Below are 22,496 nucleotides of genomic sequence, written 5' to 3' on the forward strand. Positions count from 1 at the left end.
TTGGGGAAGGAGGTCGACAGGTGCCCAGGCAGCGGGGGAAGGGAATCCTCCTAGAGGCCATCAGTTTTCCTCGCTGCCAAGGCCCCTGCACAGATGGTCCCCCAAGGTCCCCGACACAGGGATGCACAGATAGACCGACCGAGCAGCCTGAATTCACTAAGGTGAGCGTACAGAGGCGGAGCCTCCCAGGGTGACCGCCCTCCTTAAGCCTTGCTCCCGCCAAGGGACCAAGGACAAGTGTGGCCCCGAGGCTGCGAGAGGCTCTGTGAGGCGCGGGGCTTGAATACTCAGGAGACACTGTCCACCCCCTCGCCAGGTTCCAACAGTCTCCTCCCGGTCGAGGCTGTTCGGAGTGACCCCGCAGGTGTCAAGGCACCTGTTGGTAGAATCCAGAAACACCTCTCCCCAGGACACGCGGGGCTGTCGGTCTGTCCGGCTGTGCAGGTCCACTTGGAGGAGTCTGCAGCAGAGGCGGCAGCAGGGCCGGGAGAGGACCCGGGGCAGCCGGAGCAGGGCTGGGGGAGCTCGGTTCTTGCCTCTCCCCCACCCACCCTCGTAATTGGACCTTATTTCCCCAACAGATCTGTGCCCCTCAGTTGTCAGGCTAAATATTTTGGCTCAGCGGGAGGGGCGGAGAGAGGGAGAAGTCCCCGCAAACCAATCCGTTTCGCCTGGGGGCGGGGAGGACGGGGCTGGGCGCGGTCGGTGGGCCCGCCCGGGAGATATTGCCCGAGCGCGGCCGCGGGCGCTGGCAGAGTGCGCCCAGGAGGCCAGCGGAGGGACTCGACGCTCGGCCTCCCCGGGGCTGTCCCTGGGCTTGCGCTCCGCCTCACCTCGGAGGCCTCGGGCCGCTCTTGAACCTTGTGTCACTTTCTCCCTTTGGGGTCCTTTCTGAGGCTCTCCTTGTCACTGCGTCTCTGTTCCCATCTCTCTGTCTCTGGAGTCTCACGGAGCCCCTAGTCTCCCGCAGCCTGTCGCTGGCCGTGTCTGTGGTTCCTCCTCTGCCTCCGCTGTCAGAGCGGGGGATTCCTGCTCTCCCTGCCCTTTCCCTTCCCCTCCTTTCCAAGCCTGGGCCTCGGTGTCCTTTAAGGTGGTCAGCCCCTTCTCTTCTCTGGTGGAGCCACCCGGAGGAGGGCCAAGACGGAACACAAGCCAGGGCTGGGACCATGGCAGTGCCTGGTCTGTGGCCCTGGGGAGCCTGCCACCTTATGATTCTCTTCTCCTTGGGATTTGGCCTGGATACACTAGAGGGTGAGTCCCCAACACTGTCTCCCAGACTTCCATCTCCCTCCCAGAGAGCTGGCTGGGAAGCCAAGCAACTGAGCCTCCAGCCAGAATGCATCTTACTCTTTACTGCAATGTGAAGACTTAGGTCAGCTCTCAGAAGGACTTCCCATTGGGAAAAACAGTTAGTGGTCTACATAAAAGTGTTTTTTTCTCTCAGCTCCCTAGGAGATGAGGACTTGGAAATGGGATAAATAGATGTCTTCCATTCCAGTTTGTGAAGTCATGATCCTTGTAAAATCTTTATGAGAACCATAAATGAGGCTGTAAGAGTGTGAGGTCCTTTGTGGGGCCACGGAATGGGAAGGGACAAGGCTGGGACAGGTAGCTGAGAACCAGGCGCTATTAAGTAACTGAATGTGCAGGCGGGAAACAGGCTCAGTCAATGGGGCAGTAAACCTAGACAGGTCCCGAGCTCCTGCATTCAGGGCCCTGTCCCTTGTCCCCCACTCTCAGGACCTATCTGCGGTAGGGAGAGGGCCTGGCTCTGGGGAAGAGCTGCCTTTCCCTAGTGTCCCAGCCTTCGTCCCCAGATGGACACTTTCCACAAGTAGGGATCAGAAGCTGGGGTGTGACCTTGAAGGCAAGTGGCCCTCATGGGCACAGCAGGGGATCAATGGGGGGAGGAAAAGGAGCAATGGGGGAAGAGTCAAAGGGGAAAGAATAAGTGGGATCCCCTTCCTCAATCCCACCACCCCCTCCAGACTGAGGGAGCTCCGGAATCTATTGCTCTGTGCCTGCCTGAGGGGTCTCATGATGTCCTTGAGACTGGGGGCCCCCAGGGGCAGGGGAGAGCCTCCCCTTCCTACGGAGACAGGGGAGTGATGCAAATGGTTCGGGGCCGGGGGTCCCCTGAGGGGTGCTAGTCCCAGAGTCTCTGCCTGCAAACCACAGTGCCCCTCCACTGAGCCCCCTCCTCTCCCCCTCCGTTGCTGTGCCAGGACAGGGCCCAGCGGATGCCAGCCGGGAACACAGTTGTCAGGGCAGGAGCATGTCCCTGGGTGGGTGGGGTCAGTGTTTGGTCAGGGGACACAGATGCTGCGTTCCCAGTGCAGCTCTGCAGAGCTGTGTCTTGAGGGAAGGCAGGGGTTAATTTGCAAAGGTCTTAGATTTGTTTTTCCAAATGACTCCCATCAGGGGAGCCCTAGAGAGGCAGGGGCATGATGGGAAGTGGGCGCCTGAGAGAACCCCCCATCTGCCTGGCAGAGCCTGATTGGCCTTCTCCTGGAGGGCTAGAAGTGTCTTCTTCTCTGCCTCCCTTTGGTGTGTGTGCGGCTGCCTGAGCCCATACACACACACACACACACACACACACACACACACACACAGCTGCTGGGCAGAGCCAAGCTCAGGACCACTGATAACCATGTGAAGAAGGTGGGAAGCAAGGCCCTGGGAGCCAGCCTCCCCTGCCCCTGCCCCTCTAACAAACCATCACCGAATGAGCCTGGACAGTGCGTGTGATGTTGCCGCAGCGCCAGGTGGGAAGGGAGGCAGCAGAGGCTGGACAGGTCAGCTGGACCGGACTTGCAGCTTCAGCAAGGGGAGCCACGCAAGGCTCCTTGGGAGAAACTGAAGCAGGCATCCAGCCCCTACAGGGGAAGAGCCCTAAGTGCCTTGGGCGACACAGAGGAGTAGACCTGGGGCCGAGTCTGAGGAAGGCAGGCATTCTGGGTCCCCAGGGAGGGAGGCATGTGGGACGCAGATGGCCATGGTCCACAGTCCCCGAGGAGCCCTGTTGTTCCAGCCCTGCACTGGGCCTCATCCTCCCTGGAGGGGGTGACGGAGACGCAGACAACAGTGTCAGGTGACCCCCAGGTATGCTCATGACTAGCCTTGACGACTAAGTGCAGCTAAGCCCGAAGGGGAAGTGAGTGACTGAGGATCAGAGGGTTAGGAGGAGCCTTGGACTGGGCTGTGCAGGACAAGGACTGAGGCTGGAGACAGGAGTGGGATCAGGTAATCTACACCCAGAGTGTCGGGCCCAAGAACTGAAATGCGAGCTCTGGCTGGGGATGTAGCTCAGTGGTAGACTGCCTGCCCTTGGGTTCTATCCCTAAGACCACCACCAAAAAAAAAAGGAGGGGGTCATGAAGCTCAGTGCTCATTGCTTCCCAGCCTCAGGATTCAATCACCTGTCAAATATTTATTGAGTGCCAGTTTTGTGTCAGGCACTCTACCGTGCACTAGGATCCAGCGATGAATTAAGCAAAGATCACTGCCCTATGGAGCTTACAATAAACACAATAAATAAAGTAGATTATACATTAACCAGTGTTGAGAGCGCTAGAGAAAAATTAAACAGGGGATGGAGGGTGGGTAGTGTCACAGTTTTCAAAAGGATGGTCACTTATGAAGGTGAGGAAACCACGTAGGTGGAAGAGTGTTCTACCTAGAGGGAACAGAAGGGACAGAGACCCTGAGGCAGGAGTTTGGCCGATTGTTTGAGGGACATCCAAAAGGTCAAAGTGGTTGAAGGAGAGAAAGAAAAGGAATGAAATCAGGGGGTTACAGGGGCCCAAACTGTAGGGCTTTGACTTTTACATCAAGCAAGATGGGAGTCATGGGAGGTGGGGCTCAAGCAGAGGAGGAGTGTGGTCCAACCGTGTCTTGGGGTGACCCTGGCGTTAGAGTGGAGAACAGCACAGAGAAGCCAGGCAGAAGCAGGAAGGCAATTTTGGAGGCTGTAGATCCAGAGTAAGACGATGGTGGAAACCTCAGGAGTGTTGACCAGTGGTCAGGTTCTGGACATAAATAAAATATGAAGCCCACAGAACATAGAGGGAGGGAAAGAAAAGTTAAGGGTAGCCAGGCACGGTGGCACCCGCCTGTCACCCCAGTGACTCAGGAGGCTGAGGCAGGAGGATTGAAAGTTCGAGGCCAGCCTGGGCAATTTAGTGAGACACTGTCTCAAAGTAAAAAATAGAAAGGGTAGGGGATGTCGCTCAGCGGTGGGGCACCCCTGGATGAACCCCTAGTACCCCAAAAAGAAAAAGGGTCAGGCAGGACTGCAAGAGCAAGCTTGCTATTGACTGAGGGGAAGTAGGTTTGGAAGCGGAAATCAAGGACTCACTTATGGCTATAGTGGCTGGTGAGCCCTCTGAGACCCTGGGAGGAGGCCACCCCTAGCCCAAAGCAGAGCCCGACACCTTTCGGTGTCCGGCAGCGCATGTGGTTCCCTTAGCCCAAAGCAGCCAGGGGCGACGGGGTGCCTGGCCCGGGATGCACTCACTGTCGCATGCCATGTGTGCCCACAGTGTGCCCCAGCCTGGACATCCGCTCAGAGGTGGCGGAGCTGCGGCGGCTGGAGAACTGCAGCGTGGTGGAGGGCCACTTGCAGATCCTGCTCATGTTCACGGCCACGGGGGAGGACTTCCGCGGCCTCAGTTTCCCCCGCCTCACCCAGGTCACCGACTACCTCCTGCTCTTCCGCGTCTACGGCCTGGAGAGCCTGCGGGACCTCTTCCCCAACCTCGCGGTGATCCGGGGGGCGCGCCTCTTCCTGGGCTACGCGCTGGTCATCTTCGAGATGCCACACCTGCGCGACGTGGGGCTGCCCGCGCTGGGGGCTGTGCTGCGCGGCGCTGTGCGGGTGGAGAAGAACCAGGAGCTCTGCCACCTGTCCACCATCGACTGGGGACTGCTACAGCCTGCGCCCGGTGCCAACCACATCGTGGGCAACAAGCTGGGCGAGGAGTGTGCAGATGTGTGCCCAGGGGTGCTGGGAGCCGCTGGTGAGCCCTGTGCCAGGACCACCTTTGGTGGGCACACGGACTACAGGTGCTGGACCTCCAGCCACTGTCAGAGAGGTGGGTGTGGCACAGAATATGAGGGGGGGGCACAGGGAAGCAGGGCCAGGTGGGCCAGGGTGCGCGCAGGATGGTGCAGTGGGTACCTACTGCCACTGATTTAATCTTGTCCAATGAGGCACGTACTATAGTTATTCCCATTTTACAGATAATGAAAGCGAGGTGCAGGAGAGTTAAGTAACTGATGTAGCAACTAGGAGTAGATACAAAATGGCATCAAAGCCAGGCCCCGTGGTGCAGGCCTACAATCCCAGTGATTCAGGAGACGGAGGCAGGAGGATCACAAGCTGGAGGCCAGTCTGGGCAACTTAGAAAGATTCTGTCTCAAAATAAAAATATAAAAAGAGTTGGGAAAAAAAAAAAGAAGAAGAAAAAAAGAGTTGGGGATGTAGTTCAGTGGTAATGTGCCCCTGGGTTCAATCCCCAGTACTGGAGGCAGGATCAGAATCAGGTAGTCATGGAATAGGACAAGGACAGGTACAAACAAGGCAGGCATGGGGCGGTGGGGAGAAAATATGCACATATGGACAGAAGACTGAGCAGGCAGTATTAGGTCAAAGCCAGGCGGCTGGGTCCAGGTCTCAGCTCTACTGCTTATGGCTATGCCTCAGGCCCCTCTTCTGTAAAGGGATCCCAGAGTTGTCAGGAGGGATGAGTTCCACAGAGTATTAGAGAAGCGCCTGGGCCACCGTAGTGGTTCTGGTTCATAGTAAAAGTGGCCACGTGCTAAGTGCAGCGGCCCACACCTGTGATCTCAGGGACTGGGAATCCTGAGACAGAGGGACTGCAATTTCAAGGCCAGCCTGGGCCACTTAGTGAGACCCTGTCTAAAAAAAAAAAAAAAAAAAAAAATTAAAAGAAGGGCTGGGGATATAGCTCAGTGGTAGAGCACCCTGGGTTCAATCTCCAGTGCTGGGGGAAAAAAAAATTATGCCGGCACAGTAGCACACACCTGTAATTCCAGCAGCTCTAGAGGCTGAGGCAGGAGGATCAGGAGTTGAAAGCCAGCCTCAGCAATTTAGGAAGGCCCTAAGTAATTCAGCAAGACCCTGTCTTTAAATAAAATATTTTAAAAAGGGCTGGGGATGTGGCTCAGTGGTTGAGCAACCCTGGGTTCAGTCCCCAGCGAAAGAAAGAAAGAGAGAGAGGGAGGGAGGGAGGGAAGAAGAAGAAGAGGAGGAGGAAGAAGAGAGGAGGAGATTATTTATGGAGACAGAGGAAAGGAGTAGAGAAGAGAGGGGGGGAGAAGGAGGGGTGCTAGAGGAGGGGAAATGAAAGTTAGGGGGAGGAAGGAAGACCTTTCGGGAGCCGGGAGCGGATCTGGGATCCGCAGCCTAGGAGTCTCTTCCAGACAGTTCAAGGAGGTCAGTTCTTCTCACCTCCGTGGCCTCCGCATAAGGGCAGGCGAGTAACCGGATCCCTGCTGTAGCGGAGGCCACTTCCCTGAGCCTCCCTGTTGGCTGTAAACACAGCTGTTCCAAGTCCTCTCGTGTACAGTATCAACAGACCCTGGCTGACCCCACCCCACACATGGCTCCTAGACACCCGGCTGCCCCGGTGCCCGTCCAGGCTCTGTGTCCCTGGCACTGAACCCACCGCTGCTGCTGCTGGGGCCACCCCTGCCCCAGGGATGGGGGAGCTGGAGAGGGAGGCAGAATGGGCAGGGCATGGACACATGAGGGGTGGAGACCCTTCCCTCCACACGCTCCCAAGCCCACCTCGCCCCTGGCCTCACTGCTCAGGAAAGACCAGCTGGTTCACCCTGGCACCGTGCCCAGCGATGATGTGGGCACCAGGCCTAGACAGGACAGCAGGCCGGAGAGCAGCAACCCTGATGGGCAAGGTCACCGCTCTGTCCTGAGTTCTAACACCTCCAACTGGACACCGCGGGAGGTGGAGAGCCACAGAGAGGAGTGATGGTCCTGTCCTCAGAAGACCCTGTTAGAAGGAAACCGCTGTCACCTGAATGAGAGGATGCAAGCTGACAGTGCCATGGGGTCAGGCTGGCATAGGGTGACAGGGCCGAGGGGAGTGGTGAGGTCTGACCCAGCTCTCTGCCCACAGTGTGTCCCTGCCCCCAAGGCCTAGCCTGCACGGCCGGGGGCGCCTGCTGCCACGCCGAGTGTCTGGGGGGCTGCAGCCGGCCTGAAGACCCCCGTGCCTGCGTGGCCTGCCGCCACCTGTACTTCCAGGGAGCCTGCCACACAGCCTGCCCTCCAGGCACCTACCAGCAGGAGTCCTGGCGCTGCGTCACGGCCGAGCGCTGTGCCAGCCTGCGCTCGGTGCCCGGCCGCGCCTCTACCTTCAGCATCCACCAGGGCAGCTGCCTGGCCCAGTGCCCGCCAGGCTTCACCCGCAATGGCAGCAGGTGAGCGGAGGGTGGAGCGGGGGAGCCTGGGCCGGTGAGGAGGCCTGAGGAGGCCCTCAGGGATCCAGAGCTCATGCCACCCGATTGTCCCCACCAGCATATTCTGCCATAAATGCGAGGGGCTGTGCCCGAAAGAATGCAAGGTGGGCACCAAGACCATCGACTCGGTGCAGGCGGCCCAGGACCTGGTGGGCTGCACCCACGTGGAGGGGAGCCTCATCCTCAACCTCCGCCAGGGCTGTCAGTACCTCCTGGGGCCGTGGGCCTCCTCCTCACCACACCGCCCTCCCAGCCTTGCCCATTACAACCAGCTGGCTAAGTACCACTTCCTTCACCCAGGCCAGCCCTGAGGACCCACTCACTGTCCCTGCCCTGTGGGCCGGCCCCTTCCCTACTCCGGCCCACCCCTGTCTTCCTTCCTCAGACAACCTGGAGCCCGAACTGCAGCGCAGCCTGGGGCTGGTGGAGACCATCACTGGCTTCCTCAAAATCAAACACTCCTTCGCACTCGTGTCCCTGGGCTTCTTGAAGAACCTCAAGCTAATCCGGGGGGATGCCATGGTGGATGGGTAAGGGGTCAGAACCAGGCCTCTGACCAGCCCCTTCCCTCAGCATTCCCAAAAGAGTGGTGAAGACAATGGGCTGTGGAACCCGTTCAGCCACTTACTAGCTGTGTGACTCTGGATAGGTTACTTAACTTCTCTGGCTGTTTTTCATTGATAAAATGAGGCTACTTTAACACTACTTATTTCTTAGGGGCTGCTGTGAATATTACTTAGATGGTGATGTGCAAAGCACTTAAAATAATGCCTGGAACGCAGAGTATACAATGCAAATCAGAGTTACACAGAACTCCATAAGGATTGGCCGTAATTGTTAACATCCGATCCTGCGTAACATGCCTGCATAGCATGTCTTGCCTGGGTTTTAAACTCACTCCCACCAACAGCTGGACAAGACCTACCCAGAATGTAGCCAGGATTTTTCAAAATAAAAAGAATGCTTTAAATTAGCATCACAGTGGTGCACACTTGTAATCCCAATGACTCAGGACCTGAGATAGGAAGATCACAAGTTCAAGGACAGTCTGGCCAATTTAGTAAGACCCTATCTCAAAATTAAAAAAATAAAATAAAAAGACTACAAATGTAGCTTAGTAGTAAAATGCTCCTGGGTTCAATCCCCAGTACTAAAATAATAAGGATAAATAATGAATTAATGAATTAATTAACATCAGCAGGAGTGTGGTAGCTCATGCCTATAATCTCAGCAACGCAGAAGGCTGAGGCAGGAGGATTGCAAGTTGAAGACCAGTCTCGGCAACTTAGTGAGACCCTGTCTCAAAATAAAAAATAAAAAGGGTTGGGATGTGGCTCAGTGGTAAAGCTCCTCTGGGTTCAGTCCCCAGTACTCCCCTCCCCCACACACACACCCCAAAAGTTAGCATTAGTCAGGTGCTCTTCTGTGGCTCCTCATGTCTCCTGGCACATTGTCGGTTACACCTAGAGGTGCCCACACCCCAGCCTAAGACCCACTGCCTCAGGATGAGAACCATCCCTCCTGTGTCTCCCAAATCAGGATGCAGCAAGTGTTCCAAGTGAGATGAAGTCAGGAAGGAAACAGGGTAGCTCTTGAGCCCATTTCACTGATGGGAACAACAGAGAGGACAGGTGACCTGCCAGACATCACACTCCTGGTCAGTAGCACAGAGTGGGTGTGCCCAAGCCCCCCACCCCTGTGCTCTGGCTGTGAGAGGCTGCCCATGCCCAGCACCACCCCTCCAGGAGGAGCCCCAAAGCCACCCCTTTGGCACCCCCAGCCCCTATTTCCCTACAGAACAAGGTCGCCTGGCCTCCCCCAGGAACTACACTCTGTACGTGCTGGACAACCAGAACCTGCAACAGCTGGGGTCCTGGGTGGCCACTGGGCTCACCATTCCTGTGGGCAAGATCTACTTTGCCTTCAATCCGCGCCTCTGCTTGGAGCACATCTACCGATTGGAGGAGGTGACGGGCACCAGGGGTCGGCAAAACAAGGCTGAGATCAACCCCCGCACCAATGGAGACCGCGCTGCCTGTAAGGCCCAGACCGGTCCCCAGAGCGAGCACCGCTCACAGTGCCACGCGACCCCCAGGCACAGCGGGACGCTCAGGCGCGCTGCCATCCCCACACCCTGCAACGCACACGCACTCGGGTGGGAGGGGTCGCTTGAAGGGGACAGCCACTTTGGAGGTCCCGTGGTGGGTGGGATGCCTGGGGGCAGGGTGGGGCTCGAGCAGGTGACAGGCGCGTTGGGAGCAGTGTTTACCCGGTCCCTGAGCCCAGGCCAGACTCGCACCCTGCGCTTCGTGTCCAACGTGACGGAGACGGACCGCATCCTGCTGCGCTGGGAGCGCTACGAGCCGCTGGAGGCCCGCGACCTGCTCAGCTTCATCGTCTACTACAAGGAGTCGTGAGTACCCGGCGGGGCCGCCACCCGGGCCGCCAGAGAGGGACCGACCGGAGGCCGACGAGGGCGGGGCGCCCGGGGCTCCGGAGAGCCGGAAGCTAGGACCCCCAAGTGACATTTCAGTGTGGGGCCCACACTGGGCGCTACTTCAGTTTCCCTCACCAAGGGACGAAGGGGACCGTCAGGGCTTCTGGGAGCTGCGATCCCTCTGGTGGAAGGCTCGATAATTAAACTTCAATTCACTATGCTAATGCGCCACACTGACCACACGCTCCTGCCCCAGCAGTGGTTTGGGGAGTGCCCATTAATTTGGCCAGTTTTAAGAGCAGCTCTGCCAGCACTTCATTAAAGCCGGAGAAAGGGAGGGTGCTGAGATGGCCAGGGACCGGTTGCTTGTTTCCTTGAAGAGAATGGAATGACCCTAGCAACAGGGATCACAGTTAGAACACAGAAGAACTTCCCCTCCAAACATGGCTAGGAATCAAACAGAGGGGAGAAATGGATTTTGGAGGGCAGGCTGGACAGGCAGGAGTGAGGAATATTCTCTCCCAGGTAGAGAAGATGCAGCCATCTGGCTTGGAAAGACTGTCTATGAATTAAAATTGGAAATCTTTTTTTTTCAGGTCCTGCCTTAGGGGGAGGGTGAGAGGCTTCCCCAGTGGTGGGTGACTGGAGCTAGCATGAGGGGCTGGAGAATTTGTACAGTATAGATTGTGAATTTCTAGTCCCCAGTACAGCCTGTAAGTCTGCATTGCCAAAGAGCTTCTAGGTGATGCCTTCTGAAGGTGCTGGTTCATGGATCACATTTTAAGAAGCACTGACAAGGCCTGCAATGTGAATGGCACCCCCGACTCATGAAGTTCCCAACTGCACAACTCTGCACAGATGCTTTTGGGCAACAAGAGCAGAGAATCATGGGGATCCTCCAGGGGCTCCCTAATATTACTGCCTTGCAGTGTGACTGCTGTGCTCCCTCAGATGCATGCACGTGCTCACCCGTGGCATTGATTCTGCCCCTCTACACACTTGCCCCTGGACTGTCCTGCTTCCATCCCAACAAGGGCAGGCACTTCCTGCTGAGCCTAAACCCCCCACTCACTTTCCTTTTCTTTTCTTTTTTTTTTTTTTTTTTTTTTGTACCAGGGATTGAACCTAGGGGGCACTTAACCACTGAGCCACATTCCCAGCATTCTTTATGTTTTATTTTGAGACAGGGTCTTGCTAAGTTGTTTAAGGTCTGGATAAGTTGTGGAGGCTGGCTTTGAACTCACAATCCTCCTGCCTCAGCCTCCAGAGTCTCTGGGATTACAAGCATGTGCAACCACACTGGACTATCCTGTTTCCCTTTGACATCCCCTCAGGTTCTGTCCCTTGCTCAGCAAGAATTTCACCCCTCTACCTCCCTCCAAAGCACGAAGCCCCAGATTTTCCCCATCATCTACCTTGACACCTACCATTGGACTCCACTTTCATACTTTCATCTTTCCCAGCAACCAGCCCCCCCAGGGGCTATAGAACTGTGCTTATAGTCTTCAATTCCACTTGAGGGGAAGGGGATTAGGATAATTTCATATCCACCTTCATATATATAAACACACACACACAATGCAAAAAACAATTGGGAAGGGGTACTGGGAATTGAACCCTGGGGTGCTAAACCACTGAGCTACAATCTCCAGTCCTTTTATTTATTTTGAGGTAGGGCCTCATAAGTTGCAAAGGGTCTCATTAAGTTACTGAAGCTGACTTTGAGTTACAATCCTCCTGCCTCAGACTTCCAAGTCACCGAGATTATAGGCATGTGCCAACACCTCCCAGCTTACAATGCAAACATTTTTAATGTTCCTTGTGACTAAAGCTTGATATTTCCTGCTAATGATGAGATGATTCATTACAAACGTGGTGGGTAACAGATATCACAGGGGGACAGGGTCTATCAGGTGGATGGAGTTATGGCTCTGCCCTCATCCATAGTGGAAGAACAATGACAATGACAGTCCCCTGTTGATTCAGGAGGAAAGAGTATGCTAGAACATGGGGATGGGGCTGAACCAGTTCTCAGTTCTGGGGACGGGGTGTTCAGCCCATTCCAGAATGCCACAGAGCATGTGGGTCCAGATGCCTGTGGAACTCAGAGCTGGAACCTGCTGGATGTGGAGCTGCCCCTAAGCCGCACCCAAGAGCCAGGGGTCACCTTAGCCCCCCTGAAGCCCTGGACACAGTATGCAGTGTTTGTGCGGGCTATCACACTGACCACTGCTGAGGACAGCCCTCATCAAGGAGCCCAGAGCCCCATCGTCTACCTCCGGACCCTGCCTGCAGGTAGGCTAAGCACTGAGAGGACCGAAGTCACTGTGCGGCGGGGACCAAGGTACCAGAAACAGAGAGGCTAGGACACTGAAGGTCTGGTCCTAGAGACGGGGAGGTCAGAGGCCTGAGTCCTAGAAAGAACAGGGGACATTCACCTGGGTTCTAGGGAGGGTGCCCGTTGCAACACTGCAGGAAATAAGCTGGGAGAATTCAAGGGACTTTGGAGAAGGGGAGGACAGCATTCTGATCTCTAGGAAGGAAGGTCACCTACGCCTCCAGAGAAGGGAGATGGACTCCAGAGAGAGAGGGACTCATTACCAGACACCCTCTGGAAGGGGAACCCGCGGCCTCTGAGTGGTACTCTCCTCACACCCCCAGCACCCACGGTGCCCCAAGACGTCATCTCCACGTCCAACTCCTCCTCCCACCTCCTGGTGCGCTGGAAGCCACCGACCCAGCGCAACGGAAACATCACCTACTACCTGGTCCTGTGGCAGAGGCTGGCGGAGGACGGCGACCTCTACCTCAATGACTACTGCCACCGCGGTGCGCAGGCCGGCAGGGTGGGGGTTCAAGTCGCGCTCGGTGGGCACCAGAAGAGGGAAGACCCCCTCTCTAACGACTGTCTTCACGGACGCGGCGCTAGGCTTGCGGCTGCCCACCAGCAACCACGACTCCCGCTTCGACCGCGAAGATGGGGAACTCGAGGCCGAGACCGAACCGGGCTGCTGCCCCTGCCAGCACTCACCTCCTGGACAGGCCCTGCCGCCGCTGGAGGCGCAGGAGGCCTCGTTCCAGAAGAAGTTTGAAAACTTTCTGCACAACGCCATCACCATCCCCAAGTGCGACCAGGCACACGCCGAAGGGGCGGGTCTGACGGGCGGGGCCTGGAGGGTGGGTCTTCCAGAAAGGTGGGGCCTTGGGCGTGGCCTGAGTTGTGGGTGGGGCCTGAGTTGTGGGTGGGGCCTGAGTTGTGGGCGGTGCCTGAGTTGTGGGCGGGTTTGGGGAGAAGGAGGTGTGCTGTCGCAGAGCGCGCCGGGGTGCGTTCCAGTGGAGCCTGATAGCGCCTTCCCGGGCTCCTTAGGTCCCCTTGGAAAGTGACCTCCCTCAACAAGAGCCCTGAAAGGTGAGCCGGGATGGCGCTGGGGACTGAGGGGCGAGACTCCAGGGAACGGGCCCTGGCTGACCTACGCCCTCTCCAGGGACTTGGTGCGGCACCGCCGGGCCGCCGGGACCCTCAGACTAGGGGGCAACAGCTCGGATTTTGAGATCCAGGAGGACAAGGTTCCCCGAGAGCGGGCTGTGCTGAGCGGCTTGCGCCACTTCACCGAGTACCGGATCGACATCCACGCCTGCAACCACGCGGCGCACACCGTGGGCTGCAGCGCGGCCACCTTTGTCTTTGCGCGCACCATGCCCCACAGTAGGTACACCCCCACCTCTACCTCCACCGCTGTCCCTGACCTCCTCGCCCCAGAAACTCGCTTTGCTCGCCTCTCCCCGTTTCCATAATCCTAGAGCTTCCTCAGACCTTGCAGTTCAGCCCAGTTTAACTTGATCTTGAACGTGAGACAGAGGAACTACTGGTGGCCTCATTGCCAGATGGCCCCTCCCGCAGGAGAGGCTGATGGTATCCCAGGGAAGGTGGAGTGGGAGGCAGCCAGCAAGAGCAGTGTTCTCCTGAGGTGGCTTGAGCCACCGGACCCCAATGGACTCATCCTCAAGTATGAAATCAAGTACCGTCGCTCAGGAGAGGTAGGTACCCTAGGGCACCCCCTGTCTCAGCCCCTATTTTGTGCCTACATCCCCCTTCCCAGCCAGCTCTTCTGTGCTCCCCGTAGGAAGCCACAGTGCTGTGCGTGTCCCGGCTGAGATATGCCAAAGTTGGTGGGGTCCACCTGGCCCTGCTTCCCCCTGGGAACTACTCTGCGAGGGTTCGTGCCACTTCCCTGGCTGGCAATGGCTCTTGGACGGACAGTGTTGCCTTCTACATCCTTGGCCCAGGTACACAGACGAATCCCCAAACCACACTGCTTGATCCCCAGCCTACCAGACCCCTCGACCCCATCCTTCCCATCCTGATCTCCCAGTGGTTAGAGGGGAGCATCCCCTTCCCTTGGACTTTTCAATTTTTGACCCTGCCCTTTGCTGTCCTGTGGCCACTAGAGGAGGAAGACTCCGGCGGTCTGCACGTCCTCCTCACTGTCACCCCCGTGGGCCTCATGCTGCTCATCATTCTTGCTGCCCTCGGTTTCTTCTACGGCAGGAAGAGGTGATGATAGTTCCCACTGTCCTTCTCTTCCTCATGTCAGCACAGAGGGTGGGAGACCAGACAGCAGAGAGCACTGCCGCCCCCCACCCCGCGGATTGATTCTTCCCGGAGATGACCTGGAGGAGTCACACCCCTAGGCTAGGGTGACCAATTCATCCTGGATAGCCTGGGATTTTCCCCGTTTTAGCAGGAAACCCCTCCGTGTGGGCACACAGGGCCTGGTGGACCACCGCACTCTCAACCCAACATGAGAAATAATGAATCTAGTCCTGCCATAGCAAGGGGACAGACCAGAGACCTCAGCATGTGTCCCCGACACTTCATATCAGATCCCTCTGGGACAGAATGCAAGAGGGATGTGAGGGCAGGACACTGGTCAGCTGAGTCCTAGGGATGTCCCGAAGGGTCAGGAACCCCTTTACTCCTGAGTCTGCCTACTCCCAACCTGCCATATTCCAGCACTCAGACCAAAATCAGCTTGGAAATGTTTTGTGCTTTCCGGGGGTCACCCTGACCTGGGCTGGGGTGTGGCCAATAACCCTCCTCCTCGAGGAGTCCCCTTCCTTGTGTCTGGAATGACTCAAGCCTTCCCAAGGCCTCTTCCAGCCTGACCCCCTTGCTTCCTGTTGCAGAAGTGGCACCCTGTATACCTCTGTGAATCCGGAGTACTTCAGCGCCTCTGAGAGTAGGTCTGGGGGCGGGGGACAGGTGGTGTGGGAAGGGAGACAGAGCGGAGGAGAAGCTTCCAGGATACTTGGAGAAGGTGGCCTTGGGACTAAAGCACTTCCCAAGAGGAGGAAGAAGTGGGTGGAGGTGAGGCAGAGAGCAGCGTCCCTGCCTCATGCCCCCCTCCTCCTCTCAGTGTACGTCCCTGATGAGTGGGAGGTGCCCCGGGAGCAGATCTCCATCATCCGGGAGCTGGGCCAAGGCTCCTTTGGGATGGTCTATGAGGGCCTGGCACAAGGACTCGAGGCTGGAGAGAAGTCCACGCCGGTAGCCCTGAAGACGGTGAATGAGCTGGCCAGCCCACGGGAACGCATCGAATTCCTTAAGGAAGCGTCTGTCATGAAGGCATTCAAGTGTCACCACGTGGTAAGGAGGTCAGGCATTGTCCGGGTCATAATTAAAGTAAAAGTAAAGTGGTAAGAAGGAAAGAGTCAGAGATGACTTCAGGGCATCATCAAGATCAGGGCTGGGACTGTGGTTAGGAGCCTAATTGGAAGCACCTAAGTATCGTGGTGTACAACTGTAATCCCAGTGACTTGGACCCAGAGACTAAGGAGTCTGAGGCAGGAGGATTGAAAGTTTGAAGCCAGCCTCAGCAACTTAGTGAGACCCTACCTCAAAAAAAAAAAAAAAAAAAAAAGCCACATGCCTGTAATCCCAACAGCTCAGTAGGCTGAGGATCTCAAATTCAAAACCATCCTCAGCAACTTAGTGAGGCCCTAAGCAATTTAGCAAGACCCTGTCTCAAAATAAAATTAAATTAAAAAAATTAGAGGCTGGGCAAGGTGGTGCACACCTGTAATTCTAATAGCTCAGGAGGCTGAGGCAGGAGGATTGTGAATTCAAAGCCAGCCTTAGCAACTGTGCGGCACTAAGTAACCTGGGGATGTGGCTCAGTGGTTGAGTGCACCTGAGTTTAATCCCTGGTACAAAAAAAAAAAAAATTAGAAGGGCTGGGGATGTGGCTCAGTTGTAGAGCACCCCTGAGTTCAGCCCCCAGTACCACACATGTACACACAACAAAAACAGAAAGAAAAAAATCTCAGGGTTATGGCTATAGTTGAGACATGTCATGATTGGGGGTGTCCAGAGGATTTTTAGGGTCATGATTGGAATGGAAGTCAGAGTTGGGCCAAGTTCATGATGTGACAATTTTCAGATATGATCAAGGTTCGGAGGCTGTGAGTTAGGGTCAGCATGGCTGTTAGATCAGGATTAAGGTTGGAGTTATGGCTGGGATAAAGGTCAGAGTGGATGTCTGGGTCAGGCTGTGGCCACAGCAGGTCAAGGTTTTGGCCAGGATGGTCAAAAGGAGGTGGGTATATCTGCAACCAAACTCTCTGTCTGTCCCAGGTGCGTCTCCTGGGAGTCGTGTCTCAAGGCCAGCCAACTCTGGTCATCATGGAGCTAATGGCCCGGGGGGACCTCAAGAGCCATCTTCGGTCTTTGAGGCCTGAAGCAGAGGTGGGAACCAGGAAGACCCTGAGCCTTCAGAGGCTGGGAAGCCTGAGAAGACTTGGGCACAGGGTGGGGACAAGTCCAGGTACCTTCTTCACCAGCCCTGTCTCTTGGCCCTAGAACAACCCCGGGCTCCCACAGCCAGCACTAGAGGACATGATCCAGATGGCGGGTGAGATCGCGGATGGCATGGCTTACCTGGCCGCCAACAAGTTCGTGCACCGAGACCTGGCAGCCCGTAACTGCATGGTGTCCCAGGACTTCACTGTCAAGATCGGGGGTACAGAGGGTGCCAGGCAGTGAGGGCCTCCCGAGGAGTAGAGACCCCCCTCGATAGCTCCCCATAGCCACAGCTCCAACCCCGACAGCCTCTGAGAACTTGGTCAAGTCGGTCCCCAGATGAGTCTCCTGGCCCAAGGTCGGAGGCTTTGGGTGGGATGACCTCTGAGGTCCTTTGAGCCCCCACATAAGACTCTCGGAGGCTGTGGAGGTAGAGAGGGCTGGGAGAGGGATTCCTGGGGCAGGATCCGGCGTGTGACCTCCATACCTCCTCCACCCGCTTTTTCTAGACTTCGGGATGACTCGGGACGTGTATGAGACAGACTATTACCGCAAGGGTGGGAAGGGGCTGCTGCCCGTGCGCTGGATGGCCCCCGAGTCCCTCAAAGATGGAATCTTCACCACCCACTCAGATGTCTGGTGGGGCTCGGCGGGATCAGAGGGTTCCGGGGGTGGTGGGGTGTCATCTGGGCATCCTGAGGGTGCACTGGGCAGCCTGAAGGGTGCTGGGCTCAGGCCCACCTGTGTGTCCTCAGGTCCTTTGGTGTGGTGCTCTGGGAGATCGCGACCCTGGCCGAACAACCCTACCAGGGCCTGTCCAATGAGCAAGTGCTCAAATTTGTCATGGATGGCGGGGTCCTGGAGGAGCTGCAGAGCTGTCCCCTTCAGCTGTGAGTCACCCCTGCCTACCCCACCCCCAAGACCCCGGCCTGCCACCTCTGATGCTTCTGTGTCCACTGACCCCTGGCCCCGCGGTGAGATGCCAGTTCTGCACTCTCACGAGGCAACCCCCACGCCACTGCCCTCCTCTGGTTCTCCCACACACAACGCCCCTGGACCCTCTGCTTCACCCAGGGACCCTCCCAGTGCAGAAGGCTGGGAGTGAGCGCCTGGGACTCCAGGGTCCTCAACACTGCCCCCCCCCCCCCCCGCCTGCCAGGCAGGAGCTGATGAGCCGTTGCTGGCAGCAGAACCCACGCCTGCGCCCGACCTTCACCCACATCCTGGACAGCATACAGGAGGAGCTGAGGCCCTCCTTCCGCCTGCTCTCCTTCTACTACAGCCCAGAGTGCCGCGGAGGCCTGGGCTCCTTGCTACCCACTGACGCAGAGCCCGACTCCCCACTAACTCCAAAAGAGGCCTCAGAGGGCAGCCCCCAAAACGGGGGTCCAGGGCATTAAGGGACTCCCCATTCCCTAGCTGACTGGGCTCTCGTGGGTAAAAAGGAAGGGACCCAATCTTTGTGCCCATGAGATGTCCAGATGTTCACCTCCCACCCAGCCATGCCCAGGGCAGGGAATGGCCAAGAGTGGGACAGAGAGCAGGAGCAGGAAGACGCGGGTGCAGTCAGAACAGACTCCTGCAGGAAAGAGCGTCTGCAGCCGGAGTTCGTGGGAAAGCAAGCAGGGCCTCGGTGGGAGGAATCATTAGACCACGGACAGGCATCCCACCGCCCGCAGAGGGAGAGGCCCTGCTCCCACTGAGAGGAGACGGCCCATCTGCCCTGGAAGCGGAGTCGGAGGAGCCCACCCTCAGCTCGGCACCTCCTGTGGACATTTGGGTTCATCAGCGGGAGCAATCAGAGCCAGGCCTGGACCCTGCCCATTCACGCTGGGGACGCCCAGGATGGATGTGCAGATTGCTGCCCGTCCTTCAACTGCATCACCTCCTCCCTTGGCCCCACACACCAGGGGGGCGTGGCGAGAACCCCAGCCTGCCCTGGTGGACCTGCCCCAATTCCTCTCCCCTGGCCCCACAGGGACCCCCAAGCTTGGTGCTCCTCCTTCTGGTTCCCCAGGGGCCTCCCTTGGTGCACATTCCCTGCTTTGTCCAGTCTTCCCCTCAGTCTTGGATCATTAAGGCTTAAAGAGCCGCGTCTCCTTCCCTCCCCGCCCCACCCCTGCCTCTCATGGAAGGCTGGAGAAGGCACAATAAAGGCTGAGGTCTGTTTGGACCCAGGTCCCGGCAGTGCTCTCTCCATCTCTATGCTGCACTTCCTCTCCCCCTCCTGCGGGACTTGAGGTGGTGACCCGAGGGTGGTAGGTAAGACAGGATAAGTACGCCACTCCATGAGGCGCTGAGCAGCCCGGCTGCTGCGGCAGGACCCAGGACAACTTGCCATTCCCTTCTGCTCGGGGCCAGAAGTGGTTGAACCGAGCAGGGAACCTTTCTATCTGCCCTCCCGGCAGAGCCCAGCGTCCCCCACACCCCATCTTTGCGGTCTCCTGCTCTGTCTGACCCCTGGGCCGGCATTTCCTCCCAGGAAATCCCAGGGCAGACTTTAAGTGGGAAGACACGCATAGCGCTGCCTTTGAAAGACATTATAGCTGCACCACAGGGGAGTCAGGGTCCAAGGCTTTTATGTCAATGTCAGGACATCTGAAGGGGAAGAGGTGCAGGACAATGACCGCAAACCTTGGTGAAGCAATGGGAGGGGCAGGTCACAGTTTGGGAAAATCTTTTTTTTTTTTTTTTTAGTACTGGGGATTGAATGCAGGGCTTCACCATGCCAAGCACCCTCTTTACCGCTCAGACTCTTTAGTTTCTTGCATCTGTGTCTCTGGGACCACAGTGCTCAAGTTGCCACCCACTGCCACCAGTACTGAGCATCCTTGCTTGTGTCCTGCAACAAGAGAGCAATCAGGCAGGGTGAGACCATCTCTATGACAGCAGCTATCCTGTTACCCTGACAGAGTCAGGGTGGGCATCAAGGACCACCTTGGAGAACAGACCCCTCCTCTGCCCTTGCCCAGCATTGGTGACTGAAGCAACAGTGACGCCTAATGGTTGGCAACAGAACTGCAGCTATTGGAGGAAAGAGCTGTACCCCCTCCCCATCTGTTTTTTCTGTTGCTGGTCTCCCCCAGACTTTTAGGAGAATGGAAGAGAGGAGAGTCCACACAAAAGCCCTGGACCTAACATCCACACGCTCACACGGAGCTCACAGACATACTGAACCTGCACACACTGCAGAAGCTGCAGTGGGGTCAAACCCTCCCCCACCATGTCCCCAGCCTCCAGAGCTGGGATTGCGTGCTGGTCACCTGGGTGTGCTGGAGCAACTTCAGGAAGGGACTGGAATTTAAAGAAAAGAGGGCTCCAGGAATACCCTGCCTGCTGGGCACAGTGTAATCCCAGCCACTCAGGAGGCTGAGGCAGGAAGATTGCAAGTTTGAGACCAGCCTGACTCAAAATAAAAAATAAAAAGGGCTGGAAATGTAGCTCACTGGTATAACTACTGGTAGCTATTGGTAGAGCACCCCTGGGTTCAATCCCGAGTACAAAAAAAAAAAAAAAAAAAATCCTGGGCTGGGGACATAGCTCAGTTGGTAGAGTGCCTGCCTCGCATTCACAAGACCCTGGGTTCAATCCCCAGCACCAAAAAATAAAAAAAATAAATAAAAAATCCTACCTGGGTTCTACTTCCAAAGATGAGAGATGGCAGCTGGCTCAGAAGGATTTTTGTAGTAGGGTATAGAGAAGCTAGAGGACAAGCCCTGATGCCATCTGAGTCCCAGAAAAGGAGTAGGTTTAACAAGGTAGCAAGAGAGCTGCAGTTTGGACCTCAGGAGGGACTTCCCTACTAATCAAGGAAGGCCCGTGGAGGGAAGTCATGCCTTCTCTCCCAGTGACAGCTGGAGACAGATACAGGCTGACCTGGGAAGGAGGGGAGGACACCCACCACAGAGGAGGAAGGGTAACCGCATGACCTAAGAGAGTCCCGAGCACCCTTCTTTCTTGGGTGTGGTACTGAGAGTCAAAGCCGGGGTGCTCTATCCCTGAGCGACATCCCAGCCCTTTTTATTTTACTTTATTTTTAATCTTGAGACAGGTTCTGGCTAAGTTGCCCAGGCCAGCCCTGAACTTGTGCTCTTTCTGTCTCAGCCTCCTGAGGCTCTGGGATTTCAGGCAGGCACCACCACACCAGGCCAGAAGCACAGTTCTTGGCCCCTCTTCTCTGCCCAACTGGGACAGAACTCAAATAAACAGGAGCTGGGGTTGTGGCTCCGAGGGAGGGCGCTTGCCTGGAGCGTGTGAGGGACTGCGTTCTCAGCACCACGTATAAATAAACAAACAAATAAATAAATGTCCTGCAGCTGGACAGAAGGTAGAAGATGGAGTGGAGACAGAGGAGCATAAAGAATGTTTTAGAGAGTTCCATGTCTTGGAACTGTCGCTGTGTCCCTGGGACAGGTCCCCACCACCCAGGCAGAAGGGTACTGGGGATTGTAGATCCCATGTCCCATCCCTTCCAAGCTCAGGAACAGCCGATGTGTCTTTGTAGGAGGATGGAGGACAGGTGCTGGGGGAGAGAAGTCCAAGGACCCCGGGGAGGGGCAGAGGGAGTCCGAGATCAGGAGAGCTGAGCCCTGAGCCAGGTTCAGTAGGGGCAAGCTCCAGCTCCTCTTCCTCTAGCCTCTAGGCAAATGGCTGCAGCCAAGGTGGCTCCCGAATATCACTGAGAGGGAAGAAGAGCAGGATACGAGGAGCTGAGCACAATGGGGCCTGCCTGCCATCCCAGCAAGAGAGGCTGAGGCAGGAGTACAGTTGCTTAGCAAGACCCTGTCTCAAAATGAAAAGGCTGGAGACATAGCTCCGTGGCAGCTCAGACGTAGCCCTGGGTTCAACGTCCAATACCAAAAAAAAAAAAAAAAGAAAGAAAAAAGTGGGGTTTCAAGGAGAGGAGAGCAGCATCCCACGTCTGCTCTTGGCGAGGTCTCTTACCCCCCAATAACGCTGTGCTCCCTCCAGTCCTAGGGGTCTTGGGTGACAAGGCACCAGACCTTAGATGCCCATCCAGGGGGCAATCCTGAAGAAACTGTGAACCTTCCCCTTGGCCTAAGGTCAACACCTGTGGACGTTCCTCCCCTCCAAGTGTTTTGCCTTCTCCAACTTTCTCTTGGGAGTTAAGGACAATAGGGATGTTAGTGCACGGCCACTGTTTTAGTAGCTTTTTTTTGTGCTGTGACTAAAAGACCTAACAAGAACAGTTTTATTGGAGGAAAAGTTTATTTGAGGGCTCACAGGTTCAGAGGTCTCCATCCATACCATAGACAGCAGGCTCCATTCCTCGGGGCTTGAGGTGACATAGGACAACATGGTGGAAGAGTGTGGCAGAGGGAAGCAGCTCTCATCATGATCAGGAAGCAGAGACTCCACTTGCCAGATACAAATGTGTACCCCAAAGCCACACCCCTAATTCCTCATCTCCTCCAGCCTCACCCCACCACTCAATTAACACCATCGGGGAATTAATTCACTGATTGGGTGAAGGCTCTCATAACCCAATCATTTGTCCTCTGAACCTTCTTGCATCGTCTTGCACATGCGCTTTTGGGGGACACCTCACATCCAGACCCTAATGACCACCAACCCACAGCCGAGGTCTTCCACCTTTCAGTCAGGAGTTCCTGCAAAACCCCAGGGCAACACTGCCTGCCCCTGGGGTGGAGGGGCGTTTAGGGTCCCCCCAACCTGCAAGGTTGATAGGCTGATGCCGGCACCACATCAACCCCTTATTTCTCCTTAGGAGTCAGGGGC

At 56.4% G+C, this 22,496-nt stretch overlaps 1 protein-coding gene across 6 annotated transcripts; it reads left to right on the forward strand.

Annotated features, from left to right (window-relative positions):
- The first annotated feature begins 722 nt into the window (after positions 1 to 722).
- Positions 723 to 18,923, forward strand: Insrr (insulin receptor related receptor). 6 transcript variants are annotated; one of them, XM_078027356.1, is made up of 22 exons: positions 727 to 1,251; positions 4,542 to 5,093; positions 7,158 to 7,461; positions 7,559 to 7,701; positions 7,886 to 8,030; positions 9,281 to 9,537; positions 9,787 to 9,913; positions 11,994 to 12,232; positions 12,599 to 12,766; positions 12,867 to 13,062; positions 13,305 to 13,346; positions 13,423 to 13,643; positions 13,839 to 13,975; positions 14,062 to 14,224; positions 14,387 to 14,492; positions 15,125 to 15,177; positions 15,355 to 15,584; positions 16,572 to 16,682; positions 16,797 to 16,956; positions 17,246 to 17,375; positions 17,492 to 17,626; positions 17,896 to 18,923. In XM_078027356.1, exons 1-22 carry the CDS (start codon positions 1,167 to 1,169, stop codon positions 18,134 to 18,136), a joined length of 3,945 nt encoding a protein of 1,314 aa, XP_077883482.1. In that variant the 5' UTR covers positions 727 to 1,166; the 3' UTR covers positions 18,137 to 18,923. The 6 variants fall into 6 exon arrangements, 5 of the variants coding, with proteins under 5 accessions (XP_077883481.1, XP_077883480.1, XP_077883483.1 ...); XM_005331409.5 differs by having other exon boundaries at positions 9,323 to 9,537; XM_078027355.1 differs by having other exon boundaries at positions 726 to 1,251; positions 9,281 to 9,913.
- The last annotated feature ends 3,573 nt before the right edge of the window (positions 18,924 to 22,496 follow it).

Source organism: Ictidomys tridecemlineatus, chromosome 11 (genome assembly GCF_052094955.1).
Source record: "Ictidomys tridecemlineatus isolate mIctTri1 chromosome 11, mIctTri1.hap1, whole genome shotgun sequence".
Classification (NCBI taxonomy): domain Eukaryota; kingdom Metazoa; phylum Chordata; class Mammalia; order Rodentia; family Sciuridae; genus Ictidomys; species Ictidomys tridecemlineatus.

Coding starts and splice junctions, on each gene's coding strand:
- Insrr (XM_078027355.1), top strand. CDS start 1,167: ATGGCAGTGCCTGGTCTGTGGCCCTGGGGAGCCTGCCACCTTATGATT. Junction 12,767..12,866: donor CAATGACTACTGCCACCGCG/GTGCGCAGGCCG, acceptor ACGCGGCGCTAG/GCTTGCGGCTGCCCACCAGC. Junction 16,683..16,796: donor CTTTGAGGCCTGAAGCAGAG/GTGGGAACCAGG, acceptor TCTTGGCCCTAG/AACAACCCCGGGCTCCCACA.